Source organism: Lissotriton helveticus, chromosome 5_1 (assembly GCF_964261635.1).
Source record: "Lissotriton helveticus chromosome 5_1, aLisHel1.1, whole genome shotgun sequence".
NCBI lineage: Eukaryota > Metazoa > Chordata > Amphibia > Caudata > Salamandridae > Lissotriton > Lissotriton helveticus.
The window spans coordinates 986149693-986167192 of NC_136065.1; the positions used below are offsets into that span (position 1 = coordinate 986149693).

The 17500-nt window shown below is 38.1% G+C and overlaps 1 protein-coding gene across 14 annotated transcripts in view; it reads left to right on the plus strand.

The window, feature by feature from the left end:
* Positions 1-17500, plus strand: part of EBF3 (EBF transcription factor 3) — a 171892-nt gene that overhangs the window by 93077 nt on the left and 61315 nt on the right. For 10 of the 14 annotated variants that reach the window (XR_013594828.1, XR_013594829.1, XR_013594832.1 and 7 more), the window contains exons 7-8: positions 6694-6775; positions 11504-11648. Coding sequence is in view for 7 of the 14 variants with exons in the window: in XM_078643494.1 (XP_078499620.1) it covers positions 6694-6775; positions 11504-11648 (227 nt within the window). In the remaining 7 variants the exon portion in view is untranslated. The remainder of the gene's footprint in view (positions 1-6693; positions 6776-11503; positions 11649-17500) is intronic. The other 4 variants (XR_013594831.1, XR_013594833.1, XM_078643496.1 and 1 more) reach the window with 1 other exon arrangement.

The window sequence follows — 17500 nt, forward strand, 5'->3', positions numbered from 1 at the left end:
TTTCTCTCCCGCTCTCTCTTGCTGGCGTCGAATGCCATGGACTCCTTGATATTCCATTAAATTACAATTAAACTGCCTCCTTTATTTCTGATTGTCCTAAACAGCAGCATCAAGTTCTGTAACTACCCAAAAGAGCTGAGTGGCTGTAATTGTGTCACAGTTTGCATGGGGTCAATGTGAACAATATCCATGAAGAATTTTAACGAGCTCTCAATTAGTGTTGACAACGATTTTCTTTGGATAGGCAGTGTTACAGAACATGTCATATACTATACTTACTATTCTATACTGTATTATGCTATGCTCTGCTATACTATGCTGTACTATTCATATCTTTATAACACATGTAAAATCAGTTTTAGAACTTGGGGAACATCTCATGCCGTTTTGCTTGGCACTTTATATAGTTGTGTATATAAATATTTTCAAAATACAGCTGGTACTTGCAAAACCGGATACAGGTGCCCATATCTATACATCCATACACACGTACTTTGTTGTCCTTTTAGAACAGTGCTGCTGTTAGGGGGCAATGTACAATATTCCTGCTCCACCTTTACTTATGGGTCTAGTTACAGTATTCAGTACCTCAGTGGATTGAGTACATTACTGAACAGGGGAATATTTCTCTGCAGTGTGTGTCCTCCTTTTGTGAATTAGTGAATTGGTGAGGACAGCCCCCCTTCTCGAATCCCCGTTTTCCCTCCTTGTGTATCAGATCACCCATTGCTGCTATGGGGTCTGTGTAATGCTGTGCACTGGAGATCTGGCAAGTGCAGTGTTGTGTATGTTTGACGTCTGTTTGCTAAACCCCTCCCAAGGTTCCCTCGGGCCAATCAATTGTGATCCGTCGGATGTCATCTCACAGTCAATACCCCATTTGTAACCAGGTTTTGCATGTGAAGGCCAGAAAGACACTTTCAAAGCCCTTTTCAGAATTTGTAGCAGTCTGCAAGGCAGTAGTTACCATTTTCACTGCAGCAGTTTGTCTACCACTGTGCCTGAGAGAAACAAGTAAATAAAGCCCATATTTCAGGTTTGATTTACTCTGATACCTACTGTGAAAGATTATGGCTCTTGAGGGAAATAAAGACCGGGTCAGGGAATTAGTGTCCTTAATGGTCATTTTGATGATGGGCCAACAAGTGGAGCTGGAAACATACTGTACACAATTAAGCATAATGCACTAATGACAGGTTAGACATTTTATCACTGCTTTGCGACCGCTCAGGAAAATCATTTTTAGCAACAGGAGCGATACATTTGAAATAAAACAAAAGACTCCTCGGACACTGGAGTAGTGTTTCCTGCATTAGAGGAGTATAAGGCTGTTTGTGTACCTAGGCCTGGAAAAGAAAGGTGCACGTCTTTGACTGACGGCCCTTCATAAAAAGCCACCCTCAGTGTAATAGAGAACAGGATGAGCATTGAATACAGATTGTAGGCCTATTACTACTCATGTCTACCTCTCATCAACTAGAAACTCTTGAACCTCAATGGCGTTGACTGTGTTTCCTGAAAGGGAGAATTCATTCACGGCACTATATTAGCTGATTAATAGGAGTGTTGCACTATTTACAAACATTTGTACTATAATAGCGACAAGCCACAATTGTGTGTTGTGTTCATGTGCATTTCTGAGAATCTCTTCACCAAAGTAAATTAAGATGTAAAAGCAGAGCTAAATGAGCACATTCATTTTAGTATGATAATCATTTTATAGAAATGTAGATTACTTTTATAGTGGGGTGTAATATTTTTACAGTGAGTTTCCCAAAAATAAATACAATGGATTGAGATTGACATAGAAACTAAAGAGGTTATTTTGTCCATCTGTTTGTTTATTCTTTTGCAAGTTCATCAGTTCATCTCTCTGTCTTTATACCCAATTAATACTTTCTAGCTATGTATCCCTGGAAATCAGTGTCGGTCTCTGCAGTGCTTTACCTCTGTTTTACATGTTTTTATAACTATCGCACTACTTTTCTCTTTAACAACTTATTTAATCTATCTATCTATCTATCTATCTATCTATCTATCTATCTATCTATCTATCTATCTATCTATCTATCTATCTATCTATCTATCTATCTATCTATCTATCTATCTATCTATCTATCATCTCTGCTCATCCTTAAGCCCATCGGTTTGTCTGCCTGTCCGTCTACCTTTACTTCTCTTGATTTCTCTCCCCCATTACAATTATGCTTTTCTATCCAGGTTTGTGTCTATCACTCTGCATTTCTGCCTGCCTTTCTGTGACTTTTACTCTCTCAGTTTCTTGACAGTTTCCTATCACTATTGTATACCAAAGAATTCTCTGCCTTTCTCGGTCTGTCTCTTAAATTCACAAACTTGAAAACTCTCAGTATGCATGCCATTTGTTTAGGTACCAAATTAAATGATTCTCAATATATTCCTAGCAATAGATTTGTTTATGAAGGTTGTTATGGAATGAAATGCAATGGATGGGCCTAAATTCCACCATGCTGATGTTTTCTACATTTGTATGTTTAACTAGGAGCTCACATGTCCAATATAGGCTTAGTCTACCGGTTTCCAGTGACGTTTGGGCCATTTCACTCTTCTGGCCACAAGCTGCTCACTTTCCACCAATCTGAATTATGAACACAGGCAAATAAAAGGCAGAGTTTGAGAAAACAAGACTTACTTGTTTAAAATTCTCTTGCAAGAATGATCTGTGTTTTGTGATTCGTTGACAAACTAACTTCCTGAGCACAACAACGAGTTGCCGAGCATTGCGCATCAATATAAGGAGGAGCTGTTTCAATTTGTTGATTTTGTTTGAGGGTTGACCTTTTTGTTTGTACTTCATAACTAATGCTCCCCACCATTACCTGTAATGAACAATAGCACTGTTGTACGGTATAAAGGTACTTGTACAATTAATACAACACGTCCACCAGAGCCTTTCATCACTATACTTATTCTTGTGTCTGTGCTATCATTTCCTCTAGTTTAACATACAGACTGATGTGTTGCTGGAAATTTCTTTGGGGCTTTTCTATTAGGAAATGATATCTCTTCAAAGTGCATCACACTTAGATCTCTGCAATGTCCAGAAAAGCTTCAAAACTACACAATTTGCAGAATGAAGGCCAGAAATTAATACTAAGGGCCTGATTACGATCTTGGAAGATGGATTGCACTGTCACAACGGTGACGGATATCCCATCTGCCAAAATATAAATCCCATTATATCCTATGGGATTTATATTTCGGCGGACAGGATATTGTCACTGTTGTGACGGAGTAACCAGTCTGCCAAGAACCTAATCAGGCCCTAAATACCAAAGTTGACCTCCTGTATGATCCTTGTAAAATGACTTCATCTCCCTATACATACTTACTCACCACTGCCAAGAATGGGGAGGGGGGTTGGTTAGAAATAGGACAAAGGGTGATAACCAGACCTATATCCCTAACTATACATTTGGTCAAATAACTATTTTTGGTTCTGTGTGTTTCCGAAGGTGGTTGGTATTATAGATGTGCAAGAGTTCCATGGTAGTCTTAAATTCATCGCCAATGAGTGGCATAATTGTGTGCCAGTCTCATGTTTTTACCTGTTCCGTGAGGGTGCATCCAGAGGATTTTATTCCTTAGAGACATCAAAAGTCTCTGTACGGGTTGAGGTGCTAAACTCACCCTGGGTGCGGGAAAGCTAATACATGCAGAAAACCTTATACATGGATCACTCCTGCCTGGTGTCATGGCTGGTTGGTTACTATGAAATGATCTAAGCGCACTGAATGTTCAATGCACGGGCACATTAAGACACTATACACAAAATGACATGCTCCTTGAAATGCCATAACTTTTATTTTCACAGCTTCTCATACAGATAACCCTAGAAATGCGGGCACAATAGTTACCTGTGTTAATGTGTGTTATAGCACATTGCTGTTCTGCACTAAAACGCACCACAGCGCTGTGGGTAGGATACAGTGTGCACAACAGGGCCTGTTTTTAACACCAGATGTAAATTGCAAGGAGCATCACTTGTAGGACTTTTAACATTTAATTTAAAAAACCTGGGCGATCACAGAAAGCTGCCTCTGGGTTGCTCTGTGCATGAGGTGACTGTGGCCGAGCAGGCACATTTGCAGATGAACTGCTTTTACTAGCTTCTGTGAGACATGACATTTGTTCAGAAGATTAGCCAGGTTGTAATGTGTGGCATAATTGCACTGTGCCGGTGTCCCAGAAGTGGAAACCTAATTGCCTGACAGGACTATAACTTTGCAGCACGCTCTCACCTTGTTAGGTCCTTTTCTGATGCAGTTCAAATGAAGTCTGGCCGCAGGTGTGCCTAATTTACCTCGCAACAGAACGTGTTGAGTTTAATTGCACAGTGGTTGTTAGGAAAAATTGGTGGGTGGAATATCAAGTGACTTACTGTATGCTGATGGCAGATGGGCGTTAAGAGGCATTGTGAGCTAAGTGTATAGGTGAGCTGAGTTAATAAAAGATCCACATTCTGTCTTCAAAAGCGTGTAAAATAGTGAAGCCATGTGGTGTGTAATAGGATTTAATTGAATGGATAGCAGCTCTTTCCTCTAACAATCAGATTTTCTTTTAAGTAACGGGAAATTACTATGTACGCTGGTCGGCTGAAATTATGCCCACACAACAAAACAACGTGCATAATTGCTTTCTCAACTTTATTACCTTCATTTAACGCCGATGAACGTGCAAAGTCCATATTCATTTTATACGGATAAAAATGTCAAGAATTTACCAATCAGTATATTTGTATTTGCCTTGTGATAGTTATGGGGTACAGATTGTTTCTACTGAACCAAGAAACTCCTAGAAATATAGTGGTACATTTAATTTTATCAAATGGCTTTCACAGAAATGTTCCTCGTGTCTATTTTCAGAAACACATCACATGTATTTCTGTAAACAATTCCTTAAGCTACCACAGCACTGCACCAATTAGTGGAACATGCTAGAAAACATTGGAGACATTTGGCACTTCGACTACATGTGCCAAAATTCTGAGGAAAAAAAACATCAATACAAAGACTACCAATTACACGGGCCACACAGTTTTGCATCGAAAAACACATACAAAACACACAAGAAACAGCAAATAATTGTAATATGAAGCGGAACCCCTTCAAGTAGAGGATCATCATGTTAGGTGTTTACAAATCATTTTATCCTTCCATGCATTATCGATATTTCATTAAGGTATCCCTTTCTATGAGTGCTTTTTGTGTCTTTCACGTGTTCAAATCAACCCTTCTGTTTCTCAGCAAACAGTGTTCTTATAAATGTAGTTTTATGTGTTTCCAAAGACAGAAAACGGTGCTGTGCGCTCAGTTCCAAGCATCCAAAAACAAATGTTTCCCCACACATACTGAGATATTCAATCAATTCTGATTAACAAAAAGTAATTCATTTTAAGATCAAGTTTTTGGATTTTGCAAGGGGTTTTCCTTTTTAGAAGTCTATTGTTAATATTTATACTGTTTTGGGAATTATGCTTTGTATATTGATTATAAGTCTAAACAAGTTACATCAAACTGACACAGCGAGGGCCTTGTAATTATATTTGGTATGTGAATGTTATACACATTTTAGTTCACACATGTGCAGTAAATGCACATGCCTATTTTTTTATATATATAAAGAATTGATTAACAGTTATAATATAAATAGAGCAAATTGTTTACAATTTACTTAATCACTAACTTTTGGCTCTTTCCTTGCAGACTTCCATTAGAGACTAGAGTTCTATTATGAAAAGCCTACAAACGTTGTTGCACAGTATATTAACTTACACTTGCAGGGGTAGGAAATGAGGAAATTGTATTTCATTTGGTTTAGAGGCGGGCTTTGCCCCTTTGGTCCAACTGGTGATTAGGTGACCTCTAAACATCTGTGGGCATCCAGGGCCTACCAGTTTCAGTTGTTTTTGTTACATGCCTACAAATGCCCCTCTTCGTGGACATAGAAGTAAGACAATCTACTTTAGTGAAGACACAGATATGAGCTAGTACTATGCATTGTACACACGACTATCCATCAGATTCATTACTATATCTGATCACGAAAAAATATGTTCCTTAGGCAACTACCTCGTCTTTTCTACCCAAAACCCTCTCTACCAATGAGAGTGGAAAGCACCTGGCTCATCTACAGCAATCAGGGTGAAATCATCTTCTTCAAGCCACCTAGAAGCTACCCAGTTTTGTGAACCCCCAGGCATACAAATTAAACGTTTTCTAATCTCTATTTGATTCAAATTCTGGGGCCATTATTATCACATTGTTGTCCAATAATAGAAGACCGACCCACATTTCTTTGTATTTGTGCAACCCTCTTATACCTATCCATCCAGTTGGTGTTTATTCTTTAAAACCATTGTCATAGTAAGGTGTCTGGCAACAGGATTTTACATTTTATAATGTGATGCATCATTAAAACACACCCGGGTTATCTGGCTCTTAAAGCACTTCACTGAATTCACTTCACTGAATTTGACATTCTGAGGAATTAGCAAAGTTGACTTACTGCCATAATCTTCTGCCTTTCTCTAACACTTAATCATGGCCTTAAAAGTTGCACTGAGATGTTTTAATGAGATGTGCTGGAGCTTGTACATTTATTAAGATGACATATTTAAAATTGATTTGATGTTACATTTTTATCTTTTTGTAGGTTTTTCCTAAAGTTTTTCCTCAAATGCAACCAGAACTGCTTAAAGAATGCTGGCAATCCACGAGACATGCGGAGATTCCAGGTACTCAATAAAATGCACTCGCCAGAAAATATCTGTTCATTTTTCATTATTGAACATTTTTCACTAAATTCTGATTATAATTGAGCAAGTGACAGCTAACCACATAAACATACATGTTGATCTTTTGTAGCCTCATAGCATTCTCACTTGGTTTAATTGGAACATTGATTTGAGTTTTAATGGATGAAATACAACACAGGTGATTGTACAAAACATTTTTTAACAAGAGAAAAGTAAATAGCAGTATGAATGTGCTGGCATTATTGATTTGTTTAGATATATCGAAAGAGATTAGGTAACATCCATGTCCCTGTCAAACAATTGTTAGGAGCCTAGGTTTTGAGCTGGAGAAGGGACCATTATTTTGGACTTTCACTAAACCATTCAGTTAGTATCACACATCATCAGGCACGCCTTTATAACCATATGCTAAGATTTCCTTTCAACCCCTTCTAAATCAGCCTAAGGTTAGACCAAAACCATAGAAGTTTCAACAAGAAATTGTAGCTGGCTGAAAATCGTGCAAGGTGTAGCAATTCATACACTTCTCAGTATTTAAAATCTTTACTGGTTAAAGCAACATTTACCCCTGCAATAAGTGTTCAGATAAACTCCAAACCACTTATTCAGATCATCCAACAAGCATACAACTGTTAGAGAATCCCAGCCTTTAAGACTTTTAGCATACCTTTAACCAAGAAAGAGAACAACCCCACTGTCTACAAAGTCTCAAAGATGTACTTTTTCTCTTAATCAACAATTAAAAATGCCCGCTAGAGGAGGGCTTCTTTGCAGCACATGAATATATTCATCATTCATTATGGATCACTGGATATTTAAAATGCATGAGGGCATTTAATTTATTTACACCTTTGCAAAACATTGAATAGATGGATACTTTAAATGTCATCTGAATTTTCTCAACATGTTCCTCTAATGTATGGTTTATTTGGTTTTACATTAGGTCTTCTTTTGTCTGTTTTTGTTCTATATGAGTTTCTTCATGCATATGATTGTCATTTGTTCATAGGACCTAATCATAAAACCTATTTTTAGTTTTGAGATTCATTCTATGCATTTTTCCAGAAAAAGCACCTTGTTTCGTGTCAATTGAAGCATGCAAGGCTATTTTAACCTGGTATGGAAAGATAACAAGATTATGATAAAAAAACAAATAATCCTGAAAACCCTTGAGGTGTCCAAACAGTAGGTAGCAGTGAAAAAATACACGGGTCGTTCACATTATTTGCTAATAAAATCAACTCATTGATTAAGAACTATGAATGTTTCCTAAAGTAATATTTTAATGACTTAAAAAGTATGCACATTGTTTTGATAAAAAAAATTGTAAAAACAGAACCGTGATTGTCAACGAGACATGTTAAAAGAGCAATCTTTGAAAAAATATTCCAACAAAACACTTTATCCAAGCTACCATTTTTCATGTACCTCGCCATCAGTTGGCACAGGTGATATTGATCCATGTGAGCGAAGCCGAAGGTCAAATCTGAAATGAGTGGAAGTGTCCACTTTGTCTTAGTGATAGCTAAAAGATGCATCAATCACAAATGATCTTGTGGTTGACAATCAAAGCAGGTCAGTAGTCACTAAAATGGCTTCCACTGGTCTCTTCAACTAATCTCCCAGCTTCTCAAAGGTTTAACTGGACTTAACAGCATGTCAGGCCACGAACACTATTTGTACGAGATTTCACTATCTCAGCACCTTTTTGCAGATGAATTGCAGAAATGATCCAGTACAGTAACACAAAATATGGAATGTCATCTTTTCTCCTTTTTTCAGCTGCACTGTACTGTTTTCCCCTGGTGGGTGACCTATATTTAGATGACAGAACAAAGACAGTTGTCTCTTTTTCCGCATTTTCCTGCTTCCACATCATGCCATGAGACTTTAAAAAATATCCTTTGCTAATGTGAACCTCTATTTATATTCCATGGAAGCCATAAAGTGCATTCGCTTCCACTAGGTATATTCTACTAACTGTAAAAGGTAGTTGATTTTTGTTGAATTGCCATTGTTCTGTGATTTTGAAGATTACAAAATAAGACACAGCCCTATTTCGCAGTCTTGAAGAACCATAGGTGGCTGGTAATCTTACTGAGGTAATATATAAAACATTCTAAAAAAAACACCTACACCCTTTGCTCCACTTTAGTGTTTTCCCAGCTGATTGCATCGAGACTGGTCTACAGAGACACTAAGTGTATTGGGCTTCTTATTCCTAGATAGGATGTGCTGGCTTATTTTGAGTTTCACACATTTCTTAATGTTCTTTTATGTACCACGATGTTGCATTCCATAGTATTTTTGAACTGAATTCTTCTCCAAAGTAATTGATAGTCTATTCTCACATTGGGGACTGTTTCCCACTGCAATAAGTAAAGCTAGTACATTCGATGCCATATGTGTTTACTTTCGCACTTTATTGGCGCACCCTCACTTCCTGTTGCACCTTCCTTCGTTTTGCTTCACGAGTGAAACTTTTTATATTCTCTAACTTCCTCCAAACTTTGGTAGCCAGGGCTCATATCCTACAGTGCAAAGATGCATGGATTCAAGAGATGTTATTCCATTTTGTGTTCAAATTCTTAAAACTGTCTTTGTTAAGCAATCCCAAACATACCCAGAAATAACATGAATTGTGCGATTTCAACTTGCTTCCACTTGAAGATAGTTCCGAAAATAAATTTCAAGAATTGGATTTATGGCTGTATTTTGGTACGTGTCTGTAAGTGTTCATGGATAAAATATAGTCATGGATCACCTACCAGTGTAAGAAGACCTTGTTTCCTCTTTAACAACACTCTGATCCTGAAATGAGAGTTAGGATTCAAAATAATGTACTGCATTGAGATTCCACCTCAGAAATGTAGAATTTCTAATTAGTGCCTATGTTTATTTAAAAACTTTTAAATGAATGTTTTCTTGTCTGCCTAAAACCATATATTTTAAACATGCTCGAAAACCATTTTTCGAGTTGCTCAGACAAATTAATGAAACCTAACAGTGAACAATATAATAAACCATAACCATCAGGGGGAAACATTCTGCTAGGCATACCACGTTCAGTACAATGCCAAAAATGAGAATGTACAATGCCAAAAATGAGAATGAATGAAATAAGGTATCCTGTGTGGGTATGCACATTTGTACTGAGGAAAAAGTACAATATTATTTCAAGCAAAACCTTAATTCATTGCAAGACTCTGAGGTATTGGTGCAATAAATATCATATTTTGCCCCAAAGTTAAACATCTTCCTAAACTTATATGCAACATTACAAAAACAGTGAGTCGATACAGATAGCCAACACCTACCACTGAAATAGGAGTGTGTGTTTTCAGATGTGTGTGTGTGTGTGTGTGTCTATATGTATGTATATGTGCTTAGTTTTGTCTATGGGTGTGTGTGCATGCACCTGTGTGTGTGTGTGGAGAGGATAAACCTGTGAGCAGGTCTGCTGCTAGTCTTAAAAAAAAAATGCCTGTACCTAAATTAATTTGCTATTATAATAGCAAAAGACACACAATTGAAGGACAGAATACAGTACAAATCAAAACATTCACCTCCAGTCAAGAGATCTGGGATAAATCCATCATTCTTTTGCTCACTATTCCACCCCAGTTTAGACCTGGCCATATGAAAATCAGTCTTGACCCTGTGCCTCATGGGAACAGTCCAGCCCGAACTGCCAAGCCGGGTCCTCCCTGGACCGGAAACAAGCATCCTTGGACCGGTTTAGGGTTTTTACCACTCATCAGCCAGGATACCTTGAGTCCAGTGGCATGGTGAGCCCAGGACCCACGTCTGGGCATACCTGGCGCACTTAGGGAGAGAAAACAAAAGACACACAATTGATGGACGTAATGCAGAACAAACATGCCACTAAAGTCAAGCTATCCTGGCTGATGAAGGCTGAAAGCCCCAAACCGGTCCTAGGATGCTTGTTTCCAGTCCAGAGAGGACCTGGTCTGGCAGTTCGGGCTGGACTGTTCCAATTGGGCGCAGGGTCAAGACTGATTTGGATATGGCTGGGTCCAAACTGGAATGGCTTTGTGAGCAAAAAAACAATGGATTTAGGCCCAGATCTCTGTACTGGGGTGAATGTATGACATTGTTCTGCATTCTGTCCATCAATTGTTAATTTTGCATTCGTCACCCGGAGTGGGACGGGTATGCCCAGACATGGTACCGTGCTCTCCATGCCACTGGAGTCAAGCTATCCTGGCTGATGACGGCTGAAAGCCCAACACCTGCCCTAGGATGCTTGTTTCCAGTCCAGGGAGGACCTGGCATGACAGTTCAGGCTGGACTCTTCCCATTGGGCGCAGCGTCAAGACTGATTTGCATATGGCTGCGGCCAAACTGGAATGGCATGGTGAGCAAAAAAACAATGGATTTAGTCCCAGATCTCTATACTGGGGTGAATGTATGACATTGTTCTGCATTCTGTCCATCAATTGTTCTTTTTTGCATTATAATAGGTCATTCATCTGTAATTCGTTTTGAACATATTTTTAAATAAACAGAGCCAACAGAGTAAACAACAGCCTCACTACTGATCAGAAACACTGGTGTGTTTTTATTTTGAAATCTGAAACAGTGCTGCTTACATTTAAACCAGATGTTTTCCCTAAGGACACAGTTTGTGACAGTATGCATTGTTTTAATCATTGAGAAAACACGTAATGATGCTCTCTTTTCCAGGTTGTTGTATCAACGACAGTCAACGTGGATGGCCATGTCCTGGCTGTCTCAGACAACATGTTTGTACACAACAACTCCAAACACGGGAGGCGGGCCCGCCGCCTTGATCCTTCAGAAGGTACGACTCCTTCTTATCTGGAAAATGGTAGGCACACATTTACATGTCTTTTTATTTGCAATGCTTTTTCGCATCATATTTTATTTTGGTGTATCAATTCACAGTTCATTTACATGTTTGAACCTCCCCATGGCATTGACGATGCTGATCACACTAACAGCAGCACTGAGAGTATGTGGTTCATGTATCACTTCCAGATTATTTCCCATCCTCTTTCCATCACGATAGGTGCACCCCCATCCCCCCACAACCACTCTCAGATATCTTTTGTAACATTTTTAAAGCTTTGTTTTGCTTGCAGCTTTTCTCGCAGTTTCATTTATTTTATATTATTTTGGCTTCTCACAGTTCTTGATCCAGGAGTACTTTCTCAGGTTATACTTGTAAGCTTAAACGGATGGTGAAATAAACCACATCTGCAAATAATTTATCCTGTGTTTCCTATTCCTGCACCACACTTTTATGATAAAACGAAGTACATTCTTCTTGTATTAGAAAAAGAAATTAGAATGGTTGTGTTTCTACAGATTTCATTACAGGGCATAACCCCAGCATATAACATAGGAGCAAATTAGTATCGCAAGTAAATGTAATTAACTTTTAAAGGCATCTAGCTTTGGAAATGTTGACTACATCTGATTCATGATACTAGGTGATATAATGTATTTAAAATGCTAAGTAATGCAGTTGATGCGCATATGATGTTTACATTTACAATTCTTAAACAAAGTTACATGGATCTTACTAACTCCCGAAATCATGATTTGACCCAATCAGGTAATATTTAAAGAAATGTTCTACTCCACAAAATACATCTATCAGTGCAATCAGTAAAAAACTGCTCTAACAAATTCACATTCATCAGTCAAAGTGTTTTTCTGAAATGTAATGCCACTGCTTCCAATTAACACAAGGAAAACCAACTTATTATGATGACATGGGGTCCCATATTTGGCCTGTTCAATGTTAGTGCAGTCTGGCACTTATTGGTTGGCCACAACAGTAACTGGCCACTAACCACTATAAAGAAGTCCTAGCTGGCCACTTTAAATTTCTGTTAAATGCCTCATTGCTCATTAACTTCAGGCAGTACATCCACAATGATGAACAACTTTAGATTTCTGATAAATGTTTAAATAATCCCAAAGTGTCACCCTTGAGCCAATTCTAATCTCCCCAACCCATCAAAAATGCGGCAAACAATTGTTGACTTCCAGGTTGTTTCTGAGTATCTCAGCCTTTATAGATCTCCATACAAATAGCTTTACACCCTGCTCAATTAATTTAATTATCTGTGATGGCCATTTTGCTAGATTGTAGATATGAGCTTATGGTGGTGATTTCAAGCCTTCATACTTTTAAATGTATCAAAGGTCTTCAACACCACCTACCATTAATTAGCCTGTACCTGTTACTGAGAAGGGAAAATACATGGTATATTCCTCAGTTACATCACATTCCGAATGTTTAGTATGGGTGGTAAGGCAAAAAATCCAAGCTGCTTCTTGAGCTGCATATATTGACTTATACATATAAATGTTGCTACCTTTGGCTTTTTGACCCTCTGGATTGCTGTAACATAGTTGTTACAACTTTTATTTCACTGAATTTATTTGCATGACCATTCTTCTTTGTTTGAGTATTTCTTAGCAACATTCCAAAAAAAGAAGTTACTACATTTGGATATTATGGGCTCTATTTGGACCTTTAATTTCGAATACTTGTTCCAGGATAACATTGAGAACCATTGTTCTTTCATTAAGTCATAAGGGAGCATTAAAGAAATTGCCCATTGATCTATCCTTTCACTCTGAAATGTGGCCACCTGGTTGCATTTCTTCATCTAAAAATTGATATGTGTGTTAACTTGTTAACTCGTGTTGATCTGAGTTCATTGGAGTTGACTTCAGTCTACTGCTATTGAGCTGAGGTGAAATAATGGGTAAACATCACAGGAGCACAAAAACTGAAATACATTTTGATGTCAAACATTCAGTTCCTCCTCAAACCTTCATAAAAGCAAGCTGTATGCCATTTCGAAATGTGGCATTCATAACTGTGGATAACTCTCTTGTTCATTCAATGTGGATATGTAGGTCTTCTTCTGGCAATCCCTCTCTTGTGGTATATGTTTAAACATCATTAGGAAATAAACGTAATGTTACAGATCTTTCTATAAGGACCTGGTGACTTTGGTCAACCATTAAATGGAAAAGACCACATATCAATTTGATGACTGATTTATGAACACCAAGTGGAATATAATAATTTTCTTATCATTTATATAGTGTAAGATCTTAAAGTGATAGCTTACTGAAGCACACACTAGCACGAGAAATGTGTGTCTGAGCAACATCTTTCATGTATGATTGTCTGCTGGGTTAGTTAGTACCAGCTTAGACCTGAGGGTCCTGTGTATATACAAAACAGCTTCCTTCTAAAACACTTTGAATAAAAGTGCTTTTGAAAATTATATTTTGTGTTTTCAAAATAATTATTGTTATTTCTGGCATTTCTATTATTCAGCAGAGGTTGCTTGATGGATAGTAAAGCTTTAAGAGTTGAACTTTTTTAGCTGTTAGAAACACAAAACAAATGTAACACATCACTGTACATTTTACCTGTGTCTCATTACCCATAGCACAACATAGTCTTAATGTAATTCATGTGTCCCTAAGAACTATGTGTCCCATTTTCTTTCTCTCTATATTTCCACTTACATGTATTGCTTCCTCCAACATACATATGGCTCATACCACTGTATTAAGTAATCATGCATTATAGGAAGCCCGAGATATTAGCATCAACACACTATGAATCAAATTAAATATGAATGTGAACATTCTGTTTAGTGCAGGTACTAGTAGGATAGTGAGTGAAGTTTGTTTTTCAGTGAAGATGCTAAAGTTATAGAGATTTCGAGAATTCTGAAGGAAAGTATACAGAGTGTTGTGAAGTATCTGAGCACGACATAGCAAAATATTGTTGTATGTCAGACCTATGAGTTGATCAGTAAATACCAGGGAAACTAAAAGTATTAAACATCTTCCGTAGAAGACATCAGCAAATGATGACCTGCAAGAAACAATAGCCTCTCCATTTCTCTTTGATATGGGAGATAAGTTAAAACCATTTCATGTATGAGAGAAAAGGAGGGTGGACCCTTGAATCAGCCTACCTCTGGGTATTGCTAAACAAAGTTTTAAAGTTACATTGCTCATTATTTGGAAATGAAAATATGTTGCATTTTAATCAAATAAAGTGAGCATGCATTTTGTCAACTAGCAAAATTATAGCATGAATAATATTTTAATACACTCCGAAATATTATTCTCAAGACCTCAAACAATCATCTCCAGACTTTCAGGCCTGGCATGGGTAAGACACAATTAACAATGGTCTCTACCTTCAAATCCTGATGGTTAATAAGTAAGGAGCTACAATCACGTGCTGCAGCCGGACCTAATTGCTGTTAGACTATTAGGAAGTGTTGTGGCCAGTGTGAAGCACTTAAATTAATTCCCTCTTTTTCTGTTAGCGCGACTGGTGTCCGGTGTGAGCTTTTTCCACATGCTTCAACCTTAGTGTATAGCAGTGACCAACTTGTTTGGCCAGCCAAGGAAAGGCATCTCTCTCCATAGGACCTTTAATCCAACACCACAGACTTTAATTACTATGATCTCATTTCCTGCACAGTGATCCAGGCTGTGCATATCAGTATGACCTTGCTGGGTGGTCCATCATCCTACTGTAGTCAGAGAATGTTTCTTCCCTGGCAAAGATGTCCGTGCCTTCAGTGTATCTGAAACGAACCCCAGAATGGGACTTTGTTTGGGTAAAAATGTCCCTGACGTATGGAGAGTTTTCTCCCTTAGTGTAAGAAATATTACTTGAATTTTCAGCCCGGCAAGGAGAAGACATGCAGGCAGGAGGCTGTGGTGGATTGGCAGTCCTGTCGTGGGCAACCACCAGGCCAAGAATTTCCAGTGACTTAACCTGCTGATGCTCCACAGTCAGACACTCATGAGTTCCCATGCTTTAGATGAAATGGGGGAACTACAAGACTGACTGGGTGGGAGCTGTGTTAATTTTTACCAGAGGTACTGCTCCCCAGTCTCTAATTGAGGCTCTGGGTAGCATTTCTTTAGCTCTGAAATGTCTGGAAGGAATGATGGCCCAACAGGACACAGGAAAATGGTCGCTAAAACCATAATCTCCATGTGGTTGATTTGCATGCCACAGCTAGAGAGAATAAATAGGTTAAGGGCTAAAGGGATTAGCCTAGTTAATGGAAAGAGTGGACTAGAGAAATAAAACAGCCCTCATTCACATCCTCTCCCTCCCATCTCCTGTGGCTACAGCAAGGACACTCTTACTTTATATCCATGTTATCATCGGAGTCCATTCAATTTTGTGTTTTTCTACTCATTTGAAACAACTAAGGCACCATATTCATTACATTTTAATGTTGTTTCATAGCTGTGAGCACTTGCATTCCACCGTCCATTAGGCCAAATAAAGATAGAAAAGAGCTTATGAGAAGACACAAAAAACTTTATTTTGTATGTTTTGAATGCTAGCTGTGACTTCGGTGAAGGTGGCTGTCCTCTTGGCATCCCCTGCCAGTGGCTCTACCATCCTATTGAGTTTGGGGGCAGTGAAGTAAGAGGGTAGTTGCAGGGCCCTGATATTAATTTTGACACATTTCTAGTTATCCAGTTAGTTACTGTTGCAGAGAAGGAAGGTCAAGCAGGGCTCGTTGTGCCCATTGTGGTTTTTGTTATAACCTCCACTCAGAAAAGTGGTACACTTTGTAAACCATAGTACAGATTCAGACATGCAACAAATAGTTCATGATATGCCTCGTTTTTATTTTACACACCACTAGAAGTTGAGAAATATGTAAACGACTCCATTGCTAGTGACATCATAAACCGTTATGGTCGCCAATAACCACAATTCTTCTGACAAAATCGCATAATATTTTCTTAGTTGCGAAAATAATTGCAGAATGCTATCGTATAATAGAGAATAAAACTAAAAGTGCAATCCACCCTGATCACAAAATCCCTGAAAATTAAAAACTATAACCCAATATTATTTTTCCGCATTATTCCACGCACAGATGCATTATGTGTTCATTTTGAAACAGTATTTTAAACACATATTTTATTCAAGGGAAACTTAAATGGGACATCACAAAAGGAGAATATTTTAGAAATATGGCGGGATGCACATAAAATGAATACATTTCTTTCTCTGTAATAATGGCTAAGGTATAAAAGAGCAAACATATAATAATTAAAGGTCGCTTGAAGCACCAGAGTCGTTACCGCCATGACGTATTGTTTATCTCTTTCATATGCACTGAAGGTAGGTGTGTGTTTTGCCTAGCAACCATCGCTAATGAGGCCCACAATTAAGAAGGTTGAGTCCTTTCCCTAGTCTTGCACTTCCCAAGAGAGAGTAAACTAGCAACATTAGATGTTCAAGTAAGCATGCTTAGCTGTGCGGTGTAAGGATTTTGGGTGAGGGCCAAACTCAGACTCTCATAATGAGCTATTATGATCTTAGCAAAACACAAGAATTTGTTATAATAATCTGTATGAAGGAGAATGTGACACTAAACACAAAAGCCACATTTTACTAAACTCCATATTTGCGCCTGAGTCGCAAAGCATAGTACTTCTTGCTCCTGGAACACAACCAAAGATTTCTTTTCTCTTAAATTATTATCCTTTATTTTGTTACTTAATTGTATTATTAGTTTGCTGGTGTTTACTAAGAACATTTAAATAGCCAAAACATCTATAACACAGTTTTACAAAGAGTGTAAACGAGCAAACCAGACCTAAACTTAGGATTTTTAAAATATGAAC